General features: G+C 37.2%; 1 protein-coding gene across 1 annotated transcript in view; it reads right to left on the bottom strand.

Annotated features, from left to right (window-relative positions):
* Positions 1–1,272: 1,272 nt before the first annotated feature.
* The window catches only part of QRSL1 (glutaminyl-tRNA synthase (glutamine-hydrolyzing)-like 1), a 37,317-nt gene continuing 19,599 nt past the window's right edge, over positions 1,273–18,990 (bottom strand). The window contains exons 6-11 of the mRNA XM_025383004.1: positions 15,778–15,953; positions 15,580–15,695; positions 13,558–13,750; positions 12,736–12,853; positions 5,620–5,825; positions 1,273–3,017 (exon numbers count right to left, since the gene is read on the bottom strand). Of these exons, the coding sequence (XP_025238789.1) occupies positions 2,797–3,017; positions 5,620–5,825; positions 12,736–12,853; positions 13,558–13,750; positions 15,580–15,695; positions 15,778–15,953 (1,030 nt within the window). The 3' untranslated portion in view covers positions 1,273–2,796. The remainder of the gene's footprint in view (positions 3,018–5,619; positions 5,826–12,735; positions 12,854–13,557; positions 13,751–15,579; positions 15,696–15,777; positions 15,954–18,990) is intronic.

Raw genomic sequence — 18,990 nt, 5'->3', positions numbered from 1 at the left:
CAGGTATTTCCTAACAGGAATAAGCACTTTTTCATCATTTTGTACACTCCTCTTCTACACCACACCATCTTTTTTAAACAGCCCAGTTTGATGTCATCACCGAGGACCTGGTGTCAGCCACTCAAAGGGAACATTCTGCCTCCTGGGTTTCAAGTGCTTTTCTTGGTAACGCTAATCGTGGGCTATTATGGAACACTAGTTTTCCCACTCGCTCCTTTGGCTCTCTGTGGTGGCAGGGCACCATGTTTTATGATCACATCATTTTTTCACTCTGACATGCGTTCATTCAAACTTTTGCTTTGGTTTTTTTGGTTGGGTCTTTCAGGTCTTATCAAGGAACTCATCTTACACGTGTAGACATCTTCACCTTTCAAAAACACTCTGTTCTGGAAGTTCTGTTGCTAATAATTTTAGAGTTTAATTAGCTGAGACAAAGAAAGCATTTGTCACTTAAATTCCCAGACAGTGACTTGGCAAAATGAGACCTACTAGATTAAGAGTAAAAATGAAGAGGAAAGAAAAACAAATTAGGTATCATTTCATGCTAGTTGGGTATCAGTATATGAGAATGGTAAATGTTTCACTTTTTAATTTCCAGATTCAAATTATTAGTGCAGCTCATGTAGAGATATAGGAACAAGAGAATAGTATTTGAAATAATATGGAATATCACTGCATATTGAATATTAAATATTGAATATATAATATTGAATATTATTTTGGCCAGGTGTGGTGGCTCACATCTGTAATCTCAGCACTTTGGGAGGCTGAGGGAGGCAGATCGCTTGAGCCCAGGAGTTTGAGACTAGCCTGGGCAACATAGGGAGAGCCCATCTCTCTCTCTCTTTTTAAAAAATTCATTACATAAAAACAGATTGGGGCAATGGTTTGTTTATGTACTTGCTTTTGACATCATATTTTGCTCCTTCAACTAAAATGGTTTCCTCCATCTAGGATGTTGTGGTGTCTGAGAAATTAAGAAACTTAAAATGGTTTCCTCTTGCTATAAAGTAATGCAATTTTCTCTCACGGATTTCTTCCTCTTTCAGGGATTCAGTGTCAAAATTTATAAGAGTATTATTGAGCCTGGTACATCAACGTTTTATGTAAAGTTAATCCGGCTGAGTATTTGGGAGCAGGAGGATCTCAGAGAGGACAGAAAACTGTTTATGAAAACTAACAGGTGACGATGAAACATTCCAGTGGTTCTGCAGATGATTCTGACTCATTTTCTCTTCATGAACGTCATATTTAGAAAAGAATTTTTTCCTTCTAAACAAAGTGAATTTATTAAGTAACAATTCAGCTATTTTTATTTATCAACAATATGTAAGTGCTGGATTAAAATACCCAATCAATATGAGATGACAATGGTGTTCTAGTGAAGACACAGAAATCCAACGATGAAGCCTTATCATGAGTAAATGGATGGTTTCCATTAGATTTTGTCAAATATTGAATACAGATCTCCATTAATACCTCTCTGGGCTCGAGGGGCCCAAATAAAAAAAACACTTGTAAAGACAGTCAAGAGGAAAAGGAAACCGTGAGATATAGAGAATCCGGGGTAAGGCAAGGTCTTGCCATGCGCATCCCCATTTTGGCATCATCAACAAATTATCTGCACGTTTTTCAGTGTATGTTACTTGTGTTTTGGAACTTTTTTCACTAATACCATGCTCTGCTATCTTCCAAGTTTCCAATCTGTGATGGTCTGTTATAGGTTACTATAAACGTTTCTGTGACATCAATGAGCTCATTTGTGATCAGTTAATAGGAGCATGAACTCGGTGTAACATGGAGTTATTCTGGCTTCTAGGTATGGGCTCTGGAATAGCAGAAGTAAAATTGTAACTCTGAGGAGGAAAAGAAAGTTCTCAGTCATTTCAGCTCTTTCTTAGGGAAATAAAAGGAGTGCCTGCACCTGGGGCTCCTCCCCAGAGAGGCATACCCCGAGATTTGCATGATTCTGGGCCCTGACTGGTTGCATTTCCTCCTGTGCTCAGAGTTCCTCTTCCACCTGCTTTGCTCAGCACTCAGAAGCCAATAATCCCACTCAATTGTTTCTATGCATTTTTAACAACCCCTGAGGCGGCCTTCACCACATGATAAGTTGCCTGCCTAGGCTATCCAGGTTACCTCTAGAAGATTATTCATGTTTTTGTTTTTGTTAGTGTTTTAGTTACACAGATATACACTTTTTGAAAAGTTTATCCCTAATCTTATTTTTACTGTAAACTCTTTATAATGAACATTATGGCAGAATGCATTGTTTTTGAGGGACAGATGTCTTGTGTTATTGTAGAAGTATTGTACACTTAGTGGATGCTTATTAAATGCTGACACATTATTTATTATTAATTGTCACAGGAATTTTAAAAAGTAATTCCATGGAATGACTGTATTAACAAGAAACCTAATTACAGGAATTGAGCAAGACCATTTGACTCTAGATATTAGAATCTCTGAATGTTATTTTATTTTATTTTATTTATTTTGAGACAGAGTCTTGCTTTGTTATCCAGGCTGGTGTGCAGTGGCATGATCTCGGCTCACTGCAACCTCCGCCTCCGGGGTTCAAGTGATTCTCCTGCGAGTAGCTGGGACTACAGACGCCCGCCACTAAGCCCGGCTAATTTTTGTATTTTTAGTAGAGACAGGGTTTCACCATGTTGACCAGGCTGTTCTCGATCTTCTGACCTCATGATCTGCTCGCCTCGGCCTCCCAAAGTGCTGGGATTACAGGTGTGAGCCACCGCACCCGGCCTAAGAGTCATTTTAATTTGTAGGATATGTTTACTGTTTTAGAGAGACAGAGGCTGACTTTTCATTTTCAAGGACTGCTGAACAATCATCCATGAGTTCTTGAAGTTGAATGACAGGAAACTGTACTTGTTTTTCAAACCATTTGGCTACTGTAAGAAGCTGCTGGTCACAAAACGCACGTCCAATAAACTGCAGTCCTATTGGCAACCCTTGGTTTGAGAGTGCAACAGGGATACTCACTGCTGGCAATCCTGGGAAAAGAAGGAAACCCAGTAGGTGATTAATTCCCCATTCTAATTAGCAGAGACTTCTTCCACTTTTTGGTGCTAATAAGTACGATACAGGCTAAGGTTTAAAAAACAGCTAAAAATATTATGCTATATAATGCTTTTGAACTGTTTTGTTTACTTAAAAATATATCTTGGAAATCATTCTGTATCAGTTCACAGAAACCTTTTTCATTCATTTCTTATTGCTGTAAAGTACTCCATTACTTGGTTTCACCATAATTGAGTAAACCAGTCTTCTATGATTGAGTATTTAGATTGTTTTCAATATTTAGCTATTTTATACAATGCCCCAGAGAATTACCTTGTGTATGTATTTTTTTTGGTATTTTTTAAATTTTCTTAGATGAAGAGGAGATTGCTTCATCAAAGGACAAATGCATATGTAATTAGATATTGCAAAATTTCCCTGCAAAGAAATTGTACCATTTTGAACTTCCACCTATAGCCTTGCAAACAGATTGTGTTGTTCGGTTTTTGAATTTTTGGCAATCTATTAGATGAGAAATTAGCTCAGGGTAGTTTTAATTCCAGGTTTGGGCAGAGAAAGTACAAAATCCCAGAACATCTTGTTATACCATGAAATAAGTTTTCAAAAATTAATGGAGACAGTTTTAAAGGACACATATAACTTGAAGGGGCTCTTATTGGCCAAATTTAAGGCAATCTGAGCATCAAAAACAATACTGACAGTAATTGCTTATAATACATTGAATTAAAGAAAAAAAGGAAGACTCTTCTTTAGAGAATACTGCTAGCTAATAATGTAGAAGGAATGATAGAATTAGTAAAGCCAGAATTTTGTAATTCTCTAGCTAATATTTCAAGGATGATCAATGAATGCTAAAACTGAGTTCAAGATTATTGGAAAATAGGATATTCACATGGTCTCAAAACATCACCCCAGAAATCGCTAAAAAAATGATAAAAGGAAAAATGTACCTTTTTATAAAGAAACATCTAGCAGTTACTTCCTTAGCCAAGTGATCAACTTGGTTTCCAAAAATAGTATCAGTCAGGAAACTGATATTAACTGTTTCCTGACATGAAGATTATGTAGTATTTCTACCAAAAATGTTTAACTCAATCCAATCATGAGGAAGCAATCTGACAAATCCTGATTATGGATGGGACATCCTACAGCACAAGTGGACTGGGCTCTTAACATTTTTTTAAGTGCTAAAGATAGGAACTGTTGAACCAGAGTTCTACACCCAGCAAAAATAACCTTTAAAAATCAAAGGGAAATCAACACACTCTCAAAAGGAAAGCTATGATAAATTTTTCATCAGCAGAACTACCCTAAAAGAAAGGCTAAAGAAATTTCTCTAAATGGAAGTGACACAATAAAGAATCTTGGTACTTCAGGAGGGAAGAAAGAACACAGTAAGCAAAAGTATAGGTAAATGTAATAGACTTTCCTTTTCCTCTTAAGTTTTTTACATTATGTTTGATGATTGAAACAAAAATTACAGCACAGCCTGATATGGTTTTAAAGAAAAAAGAGAGGTGGGGTGATTGTTCTAGGTTTTAAAAAGAAACCATAAACCAATGTAATACATCAGGAGGAAAGACAACTTATAAAAGACACTTTTGGTAGGACTGAGAAAATTTGAATATAAACTACATTTGAATTATTAATCATGTTAGTTTTCTTAGGTATGACAATGGAATTGTGGTTCTGTAAGAGAATTTATTCTTATAAGATTTGTACAAAAGAATTTAGGGGTGAAGTGTCATGACATCTGAAACTTTCAAATGATTCAGGTAAAAACAAAGTTGTGTGTGCATGTGAGTGTGTGTGTGTAGAAAGAGGAAGAGAAGGGCAAAGCAAATAAGGCAAAATGTTAACAAGATTACATACATGGGAAGGGCATAACAGCATTCATTATACTACTTCTTCAGCTTTTCTGTGGGTTTTAAATTTTCCGAAATAAAAGTTAAAAAAAAAACTACTAAGTGTGTTGTGTTTGTGTGTGTGTGGTGAGAAGGCATGCATGTGTACTGATATGGTTTGGACCCGTGTCCCCACCCAAATCTCATGTTGAATTGTAATCCCCAGTGTTGAAGGTGGGGCCTAGTGGAAGGCGACTAGATCATGGGGACGGTTTCTCATAAACGGCTTAACACCATTCCCCTTGGTGCTGTTCTCGTGATAGTGAATGAGTTATTACAAGACTTGGTTGTTTTAAAAGTGTGTAGCATCTTTCCCCTTTCTTTCTTGCTTGGGCTGGGCCATGTAAGACATGGCTGCTTCTCCTTCATCTTCCACTGTGAATTTAAGTTTCCTGAGGCATTCTCAGAAGCGGAAGCTGCTCAGCTTCCTGTACAGCCTGCAGAGCTGTAAGCCAATTAAACCTCTTTTTAAAAATAAATTATCCAGTCTCAGCTATTTCTTTATAGCAGTGTCAGAACAGACTAATATATGTACACACACACACTCCTAAGCAATCCAAAAGGATAGACTTTTGCTTTTAGGGAACCATCTAGCTAGAATCTTAGTTGAAGACCAGAGTACCTGCCTAAGAATTTGAAGAAAACCAGAATGTTCCTGAGGAATCCTCACCTGCCATATTTACAGCTTGTGTAAAAATATCATCCTGGGCACTTCGGGTTCTGTTGTCCTCTTTGATGAACTCCAAGTATGGTACTGCCTCACTCAAGGTAGTGGGAGTTAGCAAGACATCTACTCCAGAGTTAAAAGCATTTACAAAGTCATTAGCAATGAGGCGTCTCACTTTCTGTGCTTTGACGAAATAATTTTCGTAGTTTCTGTGTGAAAAAAGTGGGTGTCGTTTTTAAGGATTTTTTGGTATTTTTCTTTTAATCAATTATCTTACATTAGACTTGATAAAGAACCATTGGATTTCCATTTTCTGGCTTAGAATAAAAAGTTTGGCTTGCCTGTGTAATGCCCATTCCCTTCCCCCCGGCTCCCCAGTGGTGCGGCGTATATGAGAGAGGAGTGTTTTTCTATCATAGACGCCACAGGGGAAAGTTTGGGTATGAAGCAGAGCTTAAAGGTGTTTCAATTAAGTTAGAAAACTGACACAGACTGTTGAGAAATCTTTGCGACTTTTCCCACCCAAAACAGCCTGGGGCCTGACATCTTCTGCCCTGGGCCCCTTTCTCTTGATGTGGAAAGTCTGAATGCAGTATTTATAGACTTCTAAGGTTTTAAAATCCTGCATCAGGAAGAAAATCAGAAATACTGGTTGGTGAAATAAAGAGTTTAGACGTTGTTTAAAAAAAAAAAAAAAAAAAAAACCACTGGATTCTTGGCTTTTATGAGGAGGCACCACTAAGATTCTTAACATATAAAAATGAATTCTCTTCCATTGTGCTGCCACTCTAAAAGCTTATATATAAAAATTAATCAATCAGAATTCAGAATGCACTAGTAGATGCAATTCTACATGTATAATCTCAAAATATTAATAATTCCAGGGCTATCATTAAACAAGAATATTCATTGGTGAGGAAAATAAAGCACATAGCAATAAATTACTTTCTAAAGGTTACTGAGACAGACAGTGGTAGACTATGCTGTATTTGAATTTTGTATTTTATGGATAGATATAGTCCAGGGGTAGAAATGTGAAATTCAAGAATGCTTATTTTACTAAAAAGACTAAAGAAAAGGCCAGACATAGGAGCAACCATAAGTCAATGATACTAAGAAAAGGAATAAAACTCCTTTGGATTCTTCTGAAGCTGTTAGGAGAGGCTAGCAAGAACTAACTGTTCTAAACCTCAGTTCCCACAACAGTAAAAATGGATATACTTGCTCCAGTTTTACTGAGGGCCACATAAAATATGATAAAAATGTGAAATATATTTTACTCTAAAAGAGTGGTACAGCAGTATCATAGGTCCTTACTCTTATTTGACCACCAGGTCTACAGAGAGACCAATGCAGGCAACACATATAATTTACACACTGACAACAACTAAGTGGTTTAAACACCACAGTCCAAAACCTGAATTTTATAAAGAACAAATACTGGCCAGGCCTGGTGGCTCATGCCTGTAATCCCAGCAATTTGGGAGGCTGAGGCGGGTGGATCACAAGGTCAGGAGTTTGAGACCAGCCTGGCCAACATGGTGAAATCCTAACTCTACTAAAAATACAAGAAAATTTAGCCAGGAGGTGGAGGATGCAGTGAGCCAAGATTGCGCCACTGCACTCCGGCCTGGCGACAGAGCAAGACTCCGTCTCCAAAAAAAAAGAAAAAGAAAAAAAGAACAAATACTTGTTTTCTATTAAATTTCTTCCTACTTTAAATACGGCTCAGAAGAAGAATTGCTTCCATCCAAGATGGAGTAATGGAGATGGAATTTACCCTGTGTTATGGTTTGAATGTTTGCCCCCTGTAAAACTCATGCTGAAATTTAATTGCCACTGTAACAGTATTAAGAGATGGGGCCTTTAAGAGGTGATTGGGCCATAACAACTCCACTCTTGAGTGGGACTGGTGCCATTCTAAGAGGGAAAGTTCAGCCCCCCATGTGCTTTCCCTTTCTCTCCCTCTTTTTCTCCCCACCCTTGCTTTCTGCCATGTGTGGACATAGCAAGAAGGCCCTCACCAGGTGCTGGCTTCTCAGTGTTGGACTTCCCAGCCTCCAGAACTGTGAGCCAGTAAATCTCCATTCATTATAAATCAGCCAGTCTCAGACATTCTGTTATAGCAGCAAAAATGAACTAAGCCTGCTTCTCAGAATAGGGGATTTAAAAAAAAAAAAAAAAAAAGAACTAAGACACCCTGCCTTGTTAAACAACTAGAAAACTGGACAAAATATATGAAATGACCATTTTCAGACATTAGACAACAGACATTCAGGAGAAAAAGTGGTGAGAGAAGAGAAACAAATGAAGTAAGCCAGGTTAGGTGTGGTCTCTCATGCCTGTGGGGGATGTGAGTGGGGGGCGCGGAGGATTCCTTGAGCCTAGGAGCTTGAGACCAGCCTGGGCAACACAGGGAGATCCTGTCTCTACAGAAAAGTCTGCAGTAGTCCTAGCTTCACTGGGGGGTGGGAAGTGTTGAGGGTTGCTTAGAAGAGCTTAAGCCTGGGAGGTCGAGGCTGCCAGTGAGCCATGGTCACACCAATGCACTCCGGCTTGGGTGACCAAGTGAGGTCCTCTCTCCAAAAAAAGAAAAGAAAAGAAAAGAAAATGAGATATGCCCTTTGATTTCCCCAGCTTAATGCCTAGAGGCAGTTTGCAGGCCTCATTCCAGAGAGGAAGCCAAACAGTATGGGGGGCGGGGTAAGTTAAAGAGACAGAGATCTGAAGTTCAAGGAGGCAAAGGCAGCTAGAATTTGCAAAGCAGGGTACTGAGTAGGAGGGAGTGGCACATAGAGCTCAAGAGATCTGCAGGGAGATTCCTTGAGTCTTTGGCTGAGTACTGATCTATGAATGCATGAGAAGAAATTCCCAAGGCTGGGGAAACAATCCCCAAAAAGCAGTGGACCCAACAATTCCTAGAGCTCAAACAGGGCTGGAAATAGTTTGTGTTTCTAACAGCCAAAGCAAAAAGACTTGAATATATGCAACATCAAAGCACCACCTCAAAGTAAAGTAAAATTAGCCCCGGACTAAAGGCTGCTTTGGATTTATCTTCACAAAGCTTTAAAAGAAGACTTGAAAAGATCCAACAAATTCCAAGCAACTTTATTGCACCCTGGGAAAAAGCCCAACACGGTTTAAAGGAATATAACAAAAGTCTAGCAAATGCCAATGTAAAATTCACAATATACAGGCATGAAAAGAAGCAAAAAATATGACCCATAACCAGAGAGGGAAAAAGCATTAATACAAACAGATGCAAATATGTTGGAATGAGTACATAAGAACATTAAAAGCTACCATAAATACATTTTTTTTTTTGGAGACAGAGTCTCCTGGGTCTTTCTGTTACCCAGGCTGGGGTGCAGTGGCACAATCTCAGGTTACTGCAACCTCTGCCTCCCAGGTTCAAATGATTCTTGTACCTCAGTGTCCTGAGTAGCTGGGATTACAGGCATATGCCACCCCACCCAGCTAATTTTTGTATTTTTAGTAGAGACAGGTTTTGGCATGTTGGCCAGGCTGGTCTCAAACTCCTGACCTCAAGTGATCCACCTGCCTCGGCCTCCCAAAGTGCTGAGATTACAGGCGTGAGCCACTGCACTCAGCCTAAGTATGTTCTATATGTTCAAGATGGTAGAAGAAAACATAAAATAATAAAGAAATTGAAGGGATAAGAAGACCTACATGGAACTTCTAGAGGAAAAAAATACAATGTATAAAAAATATACTGGAAAGAATCCACATAACAGAAAAAAAGATGAGTGATTCTGAAAACAGTAATGGAAACCAACCAAAAGGAAGTAGAGAAGGAAAAAAGACTGGAGAAAAAAAAAGAATGTAGTGTCTGTGAGCTGTGGGACAACATCAGGCAGATTAACACACGTGTGAAAAGAGTTCCTTCCAGACAGATGGAGGACAGAAAAAACATCTGAGAAAATAATAGCCAACATTTTCCAAATTTGATTAAAACTATAACTCAACCAATCAAAGCTGCTTAACAAACCCCTATGCAGAAGAAATATGCAGAGAACCACACCAAGGCATATCACAGTCAAATTCCTGAAAACCAATGATAAACAGAAAAATCTTAAAATCAGCCAGAGAAAAAAAAAGATACATTATATACAGAGGAATGACCATAAGAATGACAACAGACTTCTCAGAAACTATGTAAACCAGAAGACAATGGAACAAAACCTTTACAGTACAGAAAGAAGGAGCAACCTATGTTTTTTGTTTTTGTTCTTGTTTTAAAAAGAGATGGGCTCTCGCTCTGTGGCTCAGGCTTCAGTACAGTGGTGCGATTATAGCTCACTGCAGGTTCTCACTCCTGGGCTCAAGCAATCCTCCCACCTCAGCCACCTGAGTAGCTGTAACTACAGGAGTGCACCTGTGGCCCAGCTTAACCTATATTTTTAAACCCAGAGAAAATATCTTTCAAAATTAAAAGCAAAATAAAGAGTTTTACATATAAACCAAAGCTGAAAGAATTCACTGCCAACAGGACTACAAGAAATATTAAAGAAAGTTCTTCAAGTAAAAACAAAATTATACCAGATGGATATTTACATCTCTAGAGCGGAGAGAAAAGCACCAGAAATACTAAATATGTAGGTAAATATAAATGACACTATTTTTCTCATTTTAGATCTTTTTTTAAGAGAAAAATTACTATTTAAAGAAAAAAAGCAGAAGAAAAGGTTAAAAGAAAAAAAGAACAGATGGTACAAATAGAAGATAAATAGCAAAAGGTGGATATAATTGTGGTACATAAGTAACATTTATGTCAATTAAAAATAAAACTCTTCCTGGTCAGGCATGGTGGCTCATGCCTGTAATCCCAGCACTTTGGGAGGCCAAGGTGGGCGGATCACGAGGTCAGAAGTTCCAGACCAGCCTGGCCAATATGTTGAAACCTCGTCTCTACTAAAAATACAAAAATTAGCTGGGTGTGGTGGCGTGCGCCTGTACTCCTAGGTACTCGGGAGGCTGAGGCAGAAGAATTGTTTGAACCCGGGAGGCGGGGTTGCAGTGGACCAAGATTGTGCTGCTGCACTCCAGCCTGGGTGATAGAGCGAGACTCTGTCTCAAAAATAAAAAAAAGATAAATAAATAAATAAATAAACTCTTCCTGGCACATAAGTTGACTTCATAAAATAAAAAAAGTATTCCAAATCCCAGTTTTCCTATCACCTTTGTCCACCCAAGTTGACCCAACTTGGAACTGACTCAGGAGCTAGGGATACCAGCAGTACTTTGAACTTCCTTTTATCAGAACCCCCCAAATGGTGATCATGAGAAATGCTTTCTGACTCCTCTCCTTCAATTTCTTTTTATGCTGTTACAATGACCTATATAATTCATCAACTTGTGCCCTGAGATAAACAATATGTTTCTAATCAGTAATATTTGGCAAAAGTAACATCTTTAGCTTAATAAGAGTTTTCCCTTAGAAAATTTCTTAGCAATATTTCATTTTCTTTTCTTACTCCAAATTCATTACAAGCATCTGGTCAATATGGTAATAGCCTTTTAATCTGGAACATAATCAAATAGTATTCTTTTTTTTCTTTGTCTTTTTGAGATGGAGTTTCACTCTGTTTCCCAGGCTGGAGTGCAGTGGCATTATCTTGGCTCACTGCAACCTCTGCCTCTTGGGTTCAAGTGATTCTCCTGCCCCAGCCTCCCGAGTAGCTGGGATTACAGGTGCCCACCAACACGCCCAGCTAATTTTTGTACTTTTAGTAGAGATAGGGTTTTGTCATGTTGGTCGAACTCCTGACCTCAGGGGATCTGCCCATCTCAGCCTTCCAAAGTGCTGGGATTACAGGCATGAGCCACTGGGCCCGGCCTCAAATAGTATTCTTAGAAAAAGTAATCCTGTGGCCCGGCATCGTGGCTCATGCCTGTAACACCTGCACTTTGGAGGCTGAGGTGGGCGGACTGCTTGAAACCAGGAGTTGGAGACCAGCCTGGGCAACATGGCGGGATCCCGTCTCTACAGAAAATACAAAAATTAGCTGGGCATGGTGGTACATGCTTGTAGCTTCAGCTACTAGGGAGGCTTAGGTGGGAGGATCACTTAAGCCCAAGAGGTCAAGGCTGCAGTGAGTTGAGATCACTCCACTGCACTCCAGCCTGGTGATAGAGTGAGACCCTGTCTCAAAAATAAAAAGTAATTCTAACTATCAGCCTGAGAGGATGCACAGATAAATAAAATGCTTTCTGCCCTTGAGGGCATGGAGAAAAACTCCATGTAATGAAGTTCTGCATTACAACAACCAATCTTGCTTTTTCACACTTCTCATGTCCTCTTAGACATATGTGGTGGTATAGAAGATGAGGCTTGTTCACAAGGTCGTGAATAAACTCATAATGAAGACAATTGAAGGAGGAGTCATGGTCATTTTGAATTCTTTCTTAGAGCAAAGACATACATAATATAAGGAAAAACTAAGTTGATTCAATACATTTTCAAGAGACAATACAACTCCCTGCTTAAGGCTCTAACAGCAATAAACCCATGTGGTAATACCTAAGGGACATTTAATGAGATTAAAATCCTTAATGGCTTCCTACTCACACTCATCCCTTGGTGTCTGTTGGGGGTTTGGTTCCAAGACCCCTTTGGATACCAAAATCTGAGGATATTCAAGTCTCATATAAAATGGTGTAGTATTTGCATAAAACCTATGCACACCTCCTGCACGTTTCAAATCATCCCTAGATTACTTGTAACATCTAATACAATGTAAATGCGATGTAAACAGTTGTTATACTGTATTGCTTTTTAATTTGTATTACTTTTTATTGTTGTATATTATCTTTTATTTTATTTTTTGAATATTTTTGATTTGTGTTTGGTTGAATCCAAGCTTGCAAACCCCACAGATATGGAGGGCTGCCTGTCATCTGTACCAATCGTTTAGCTAAAGTACCAATATTTCTTTTGTTTTTGAATACTAGGACCCAAAAGAGCCATAAACAGGTCTTTTCTAATTCAAATCCTAAAGATTTTGTTTCTTTACTAAATATCTTGACTTATAAGACCTGATAGAGACATGTTACTTGAGGTTTCAAGAATGAAGAAAATTCCTAAATGAGTTGTCTTACTCTTTTAATAAGAAAAAGTTTCCTGAGAGAATTCTTCCTCTCACCACATCATTGAACCCTTCTCGTCTGCTTGCAGCATACATGGCTTCAGTGGACACATTAATGTCACATCTGTGACCTGAAAATAAGATAAGGGTAAATATTACTTGAAAGGAAGTAAAGTCAGTGAAGTTTGGGCTAAAACCAGGCCTAGATTCACTTTATTTATTTATTTATTTTTTTGAGATGGAGTCTCACTCTGTCACCCAGGCTGGAGTGCAGTGGCGTGATCTCAGCTCATTGCAACTTCTGCCTCCCTTGTCAGTGATTCTCCTACCTCGGCCTCCTGAGTAGCTTAGATTACAGGTATGCAGCACCATGCTCGGCTAATTCAGATTCACATTTTTGTGACCAATATTAAAGTTTAGGGAGTTGCCCTTAATGGTTTCTTTTCCCTATCTGCCTTTTGACTGACTGGTCATGGAGAGAGAAGAAAAGAACCAAGAAAGAAACTCCATTTGTTTACTCCCTCATTCATTCATTCAAACATTTATTGAGCTCCTACTATGTATCAGGCACTACATTAGTGGAATTGAGCATACGACAACAAGATACTATCCCTTCAAGTTATTCACAGTCCTGAGAGGCAAACCAAACATACACAGGTATTTATGACAAATAGTCAGTACAAGTCTAAAATGACAAAGGTAAAAAATGACTCACTGATTAACTTTTCTGAATCATTAACATTATCTCAAGCATTAACTTTTTTGTCACTAATAAGTGAACTTTTCAAATGTTTGCAACAACTACCTTAAAAATAAAATAACCCAGCCATCTTACCATATTGTAGCCCATCAAATCTTGCCATATTCGATGCCACTTCCGATGTGCACAATACATGGTAGCAGACAATTGAATAACTGGTGTGAGGAAGGGATACTTCAAGTACTTTGGCCCCCTCAGACTCAAAGAGGTCAGCAGCTTTGGACCAAAGAGACCGTACTTCGCTTGATAATTCTGGTATAAGATATTCCTTACAGGAAAAAGTCAAGATACAAAATTGAAACTGTATAGATCATTTCATAAAAGTTTGTACTTCATCTGTATAGATGATTTTATAAAAATTTGTACTTTAGGACCTTTGGTAATACATTAGAAAATATGATAAAATTGCTGGTAGGTAGCTAGAAAGACTGAATCCATTTAAGAGCTTGTGGTATGACAAAGCATAGTACTAGATATTATGATCTGGATATAACAACATTAAAGATTGGAGATCTAGTTGGGGAAAATATTTGTTAAATGCTCATTATGTATCAGGTACCTAACAGCATATCAGTATATACCAGCATATATGCTAATTGCTCATGTATTAGGTACCCTGTTAGATGATTTTCAAAGGTTCTCTCATGTCATGCTTTTAACAAGCCTGTGATCTAGGTATTATAATCCTTCATTTTGTTAATGAAAAATCTTAACATAAGAAGTTACTTTCCTAATGTTAAATAGCAGGTAAGTAGAGGGTCTAGGATTTCAAACTGGGTCTGTTTAAAAGCCTGTGTTCTCTGTAAATAAATTCTTAAAAGAAGGTACAGATACTGCCTTTTTTTTTTGAGGCAGAGTCTTGCTCTGTCACCCAGGCTGGAGTGCAGTGGTGCAATCATGGCTCACAGCAGTCTCAACCTCCTGGACTCAAGCAATCCTCCCACCTCAGCCTCCCAAACAGCTAGGACCACAGATGCATGCCACCACACCCCACAACTTTTTTTTTTTTAACTTTTTGTAGAGATAGGGTCTCTGTATGCTGCCCAGGCTGGTCTCAAACTCCTGATCTCAAGTGATCTTCCTGCCTTGGCTTCCCAAAGTACTGGGATTACAGGCGTAAGCCACTGCACTTGGCCTTACATATATTACCTTAATGGAAGATTTTAAATAAAGTAGTATTTCTCTATAGCAGTGGTCTTACCTGGGGGTTACTTTTGTCTCCTTTTCCCTAACCAGGAGACACTTGACAATGTTTGAAGACATTTTTGGTTGTGGGGTTGTGGTTTTGGTGGTGGGGTACTACTTGCATGTAGGGGTAGAGGCCTGGGATGCTACTAAACATCTTACAATGCACAGGACAGTCTCCCACAACAAACAATTACCAGCCCCAAACACCAACAGTGCTGAGGTTGTGAAACTTCATTATTCTGCAGGGTAACTTATCTCCCTAAAAGATTTAAAGCAGTAATATATTGCAAGCCTTAATATTTTTAAAAGGTTAGTAATTTAACATTATAACATTCACGTATTCATTACTCAATTGCTACTGTAATAGATGCAGTAGTAATAACAGTAAAGATGTTAACATTTTTTGAGGCATTACTATGCAAGGTATGGCTTTGGGCTAACTCCCTTCTTTACATTAGGGATTGGCAAACTATGGCCCATAGGCCAGATATGACAAGCCAGCTGGTTTTTTGAAAATAAAAGTTTTATTAGAACAGAGACACACTTTTTCATTTACATATTGCCTGTGGCTGCTTTCTCACTATAATGGCAGAGTTAAGTAGTTATGATAAAGACTGTATGGTCCACAAAGTCTAAAATATTTACTATCTTGCCCATTACAGAAACAATTCGCAGACTTAACATGACTGTCTAATCAATCCTCACAAATCTCTCTAAAGGCAATATTTTTATTATTCCCATTTTACAGATGGGGAAATTGAGCTAAAAGAGATTAACTCACATACTCAACTCACATGATTAATAAAAGTGGCAGAGCAGAGATTCAAACCCACCCAATCCGCCTCCCAAGTCTGTGCTTTCTATTGAACTTGACAGTATTTCTATAAAGTAATGAAAGGAAAAAGTTACCTTCGGAATTCCTATACATAGTTTGCTCACATCTGCCAAACTGGGAAGCATGAATGGTTTATTAATAGGGTCATGTACTGTGGTAGAGTCCTTGGGGTCAGGTCCAGCCAGTGCACCTGTAAGGAGCAATACTTATGAATGGCAGATACATTGTTGTATAGAGAAACTGTTGCAAATGATATAGAATTATATAAATACCCAACACAATTGCTGCATCATCCACACATCTGGTTAAGATTCCTGGCACATCCATCGAATTCACCAGGGGAATGAGACCATGACGGGAAACTAAGCCATAGCTTGGTTTGAAACCAACAAGCCCACAGTGGGCAGCAGGATTTCTGGTCGATCCTCCTGTATCTGATCCTAAAGCCCTGGAATTTAAATGGAATTATCTTTAGAAGAATGATATATCTCTAATTATATTTGGAATCTACCCTTTCAACTGTATATTTTTAAACTGTATTTTCCTCTGATTACACAAAAGTAACACATGTTCATCTCAGAGAATTCATAAAGTATAGAGAACTTTAGGTACTCAATATTCTAATACCCAGAGGAAAACAATGTTAACATTTTGGTATATTAACTTCAAGTCTTTTTAAAAATGCATATTTTCATCGTTGAGATAATTCTGTAATCATGAGTTTCCATCCCTTTTTTAACATGAGCCTTTTACTATGTCATTAAAATTCCTGAAAATGTAAAGTATATGTAATATTCCATCATATAAATTGGTGATTCCTGGTATTTTAAAGTCCATTATCCTTTCAATATACATATAAATCTTGCACTTTCCTCTGATGTTGATCCTGAAAACAAATCAAATTAATGACAATTTTACAGTATGATTTTACAGACTAAATATGCCCCTCCTAGAAATTCAGATAAAGCCCTTTGCTACCCACCCCATTTAAAATCATGGATAGAGATGTATAATAATTTACTTAAATACTTATGTTGTTTCTAACTAGAATATTTAATAAATAACTTTGTAATTAAAATCTCTGAACATAAATTTTTGCTTATGTGTGAGTACTTTCTAGGCTAGCTTCCAAGAAGTAGACTTAGAGCACATAAGCTTCCGATATATACTGTCCAATTACTTGTCAGAAAGATTATGCCAATTTATATTCCCAGTTGCAGTGAGTCAGATTGTGTTTTAAAGTTTCAGTACCATCACTGAGTACTAGGAACTTTTAAAATTGTTAGTGTGATAACCAAAAAGTTTTTATTAATGTGTATTTCAAATAATTTTGCACACTTATTTATACATGCATTACTCAACTACAAAGTGACTGTTCATTTCTTTACCCAGTTACCTACAGAGTTTGTGTTGTTCTTATTTTAAAAAAACAGAAAACTAACCTGGAGGACATTATGCTAAGTAAAATGAGCCAGTCACAGAAAGACAAATACTATATATGACACTACGTACATGAGATAACTAGAGTAATCAGATTCATAAGACAGAAAGTAGAAGGTGGTTACCAGGGCTGGGAGGAGGGTTGAAGGGTACACGGTTTTTGTGTTGCAAGATGAAAAGTGTTCTGAAGACTGATTGCACAACGTTTTTAATACTTTTGAACTGTACATTTAAAAATGGTTAAGCTGGTAAATTTTATGTTATGTGCATTTTACCACAATTAAAAAACCATTTCAGGAAAACAAAAGTTGTGCTGTAGAATAGTACATATCTACTATAAAAATTAAGATATCATATAACTATATGATGTATAAAGTAAGATTTCTCTTATAATCACAGCCCCCACAATAACTGTTACCAGTTCTGATATGCATTCATCCAGACATCCAGTACTTCTATGCAATGACTGACATATATATGTATGCAATTGTTACTTTTAACAGAAATGGATTCTGCGACTTATTTTTCACTTAACATATTTATCTTGGTTATTTTTCCATGTCATTGCATGGTGCTCTAACTCATTCTTTTCAGTGGCTGCATAGTACTCCAGGAATCTTCCTGTTTTTAAAACGATCACAAAAGAAACAAATCAAAAAGGGGGAAACAAATCAAAAAGGGGGAAACAAAAGCAGAACACTTTACAGTTTGACATACATTCAATCTGAAGTTATTTTTGGTCTGTGCTTCTATTGCTTATATTTAAAGTGAAGCTTTCGGCTGAACAATGCTCCTAACAATAACATGGCACTCAGAAAATGCAAATTATATTTCCTTCCTTACAGTGTCAAGTTAAGCTACAAAATCAGACTGTTGCTTTCACAATTTTAAAAGATACATTTTCTTATTAGCATTCACTGACGGCTGTGTAAAAGTAAAACTTACATTTCCATAGGAATTATGTGTCAAAATGCCATCTACTCAAAGCACATTCAGAAAGATAAACACTAAGTGGGATGATTAGGACAGAAAAAAAGCACCTAATCCTGCAGTCCTAACTTGTCATAACTCACATTAATATTAATGCAATGCTATAAAATTCCACAGAGATCAAATGAAATGGTTTTACTTGTTAATAAGATTTTAGGAAAACTGAAAAAAAAAATCTGCAGAACTCACATCTCCATAGCTCTAAAAATATATAAATAATTTATGGATTGCAATGTGTGTGAAAGAACTTAGTTTTAATGGATAATTAAGGGGAGATAAAATATAAAACTATTATTAAAGAAACACATTCATTTTGATTAAATTGAGACTGATAAATATAGCAATGGCCATATTTACTTTCTTTTCTTTGGGTAGTTAAGAAATGCTTTACAAATGGAACTGAAAATATCATCAATGGATTCTTACCAAATACAAAGTATGATAGATAAACAGAATCAGCACCTAAAGCTGGGAGGAGGGAGGAGCCAAGTACAGAAATAAAAATACATAAATAAAATAAAATACAAAGTACAGAAATAAAATAACTCCAATAATAACAATAAAAAAAATTCCTAAAGCTTGAGAAAACTTTACTTACTGATGTACATTTTTAATTGCAGATTTCTGAAAACACTATTTAAAATATCTTATTAATACATATTAGCATTTTTTTTCTTTTTTTTCCTTTTTTTTTTCAAAAGTCTGACCTTGCTGAAGGATAAACATTACTAACAGTTTAGTTCAGCAGCACTCAACTAAAGTCATTGTATGTTAGTCCCTAAATATTAGTACAATCAGTGAGCACACACTGAAATTATTTAAAAATGAAATGCAATGAAGTTCATTTATGTTCAATGCTTTATTCTACAAGATCCACAAAATCATATTTTAAGAGAACCAGATACCATGGAGAAAAATTTGTTATCTTAAATTAAAATTAAAAGTATTAAATATACATAATGTACTGTACAGTTGAGTGCAACTACAAGATATAATTTTGATATACCTTTGAGCACATACAGCTCACTAAAAAGAAAAATACCAAGGTATGAACT

This window comes from Theropithecus gelada, chromosome 4 (genome assembly GCF_003255815.1).
Source record: "Theropithecus gelada isolate Dixy chromosome 4, Tgel_1.0, whole genome shotgun sequence".
In the NCBI taxonomy this organism is placed as follows: Eukaryota; Metazoa; Chordata; class Mammalia; order Primates; family Cercopithecidae; genus Theropithecus; species Theropithecus gelada.
Note: the sequence above shows the minus strand (reverse complement) of the source record. Positions and strands in the feature narration are given on the sequence as shown.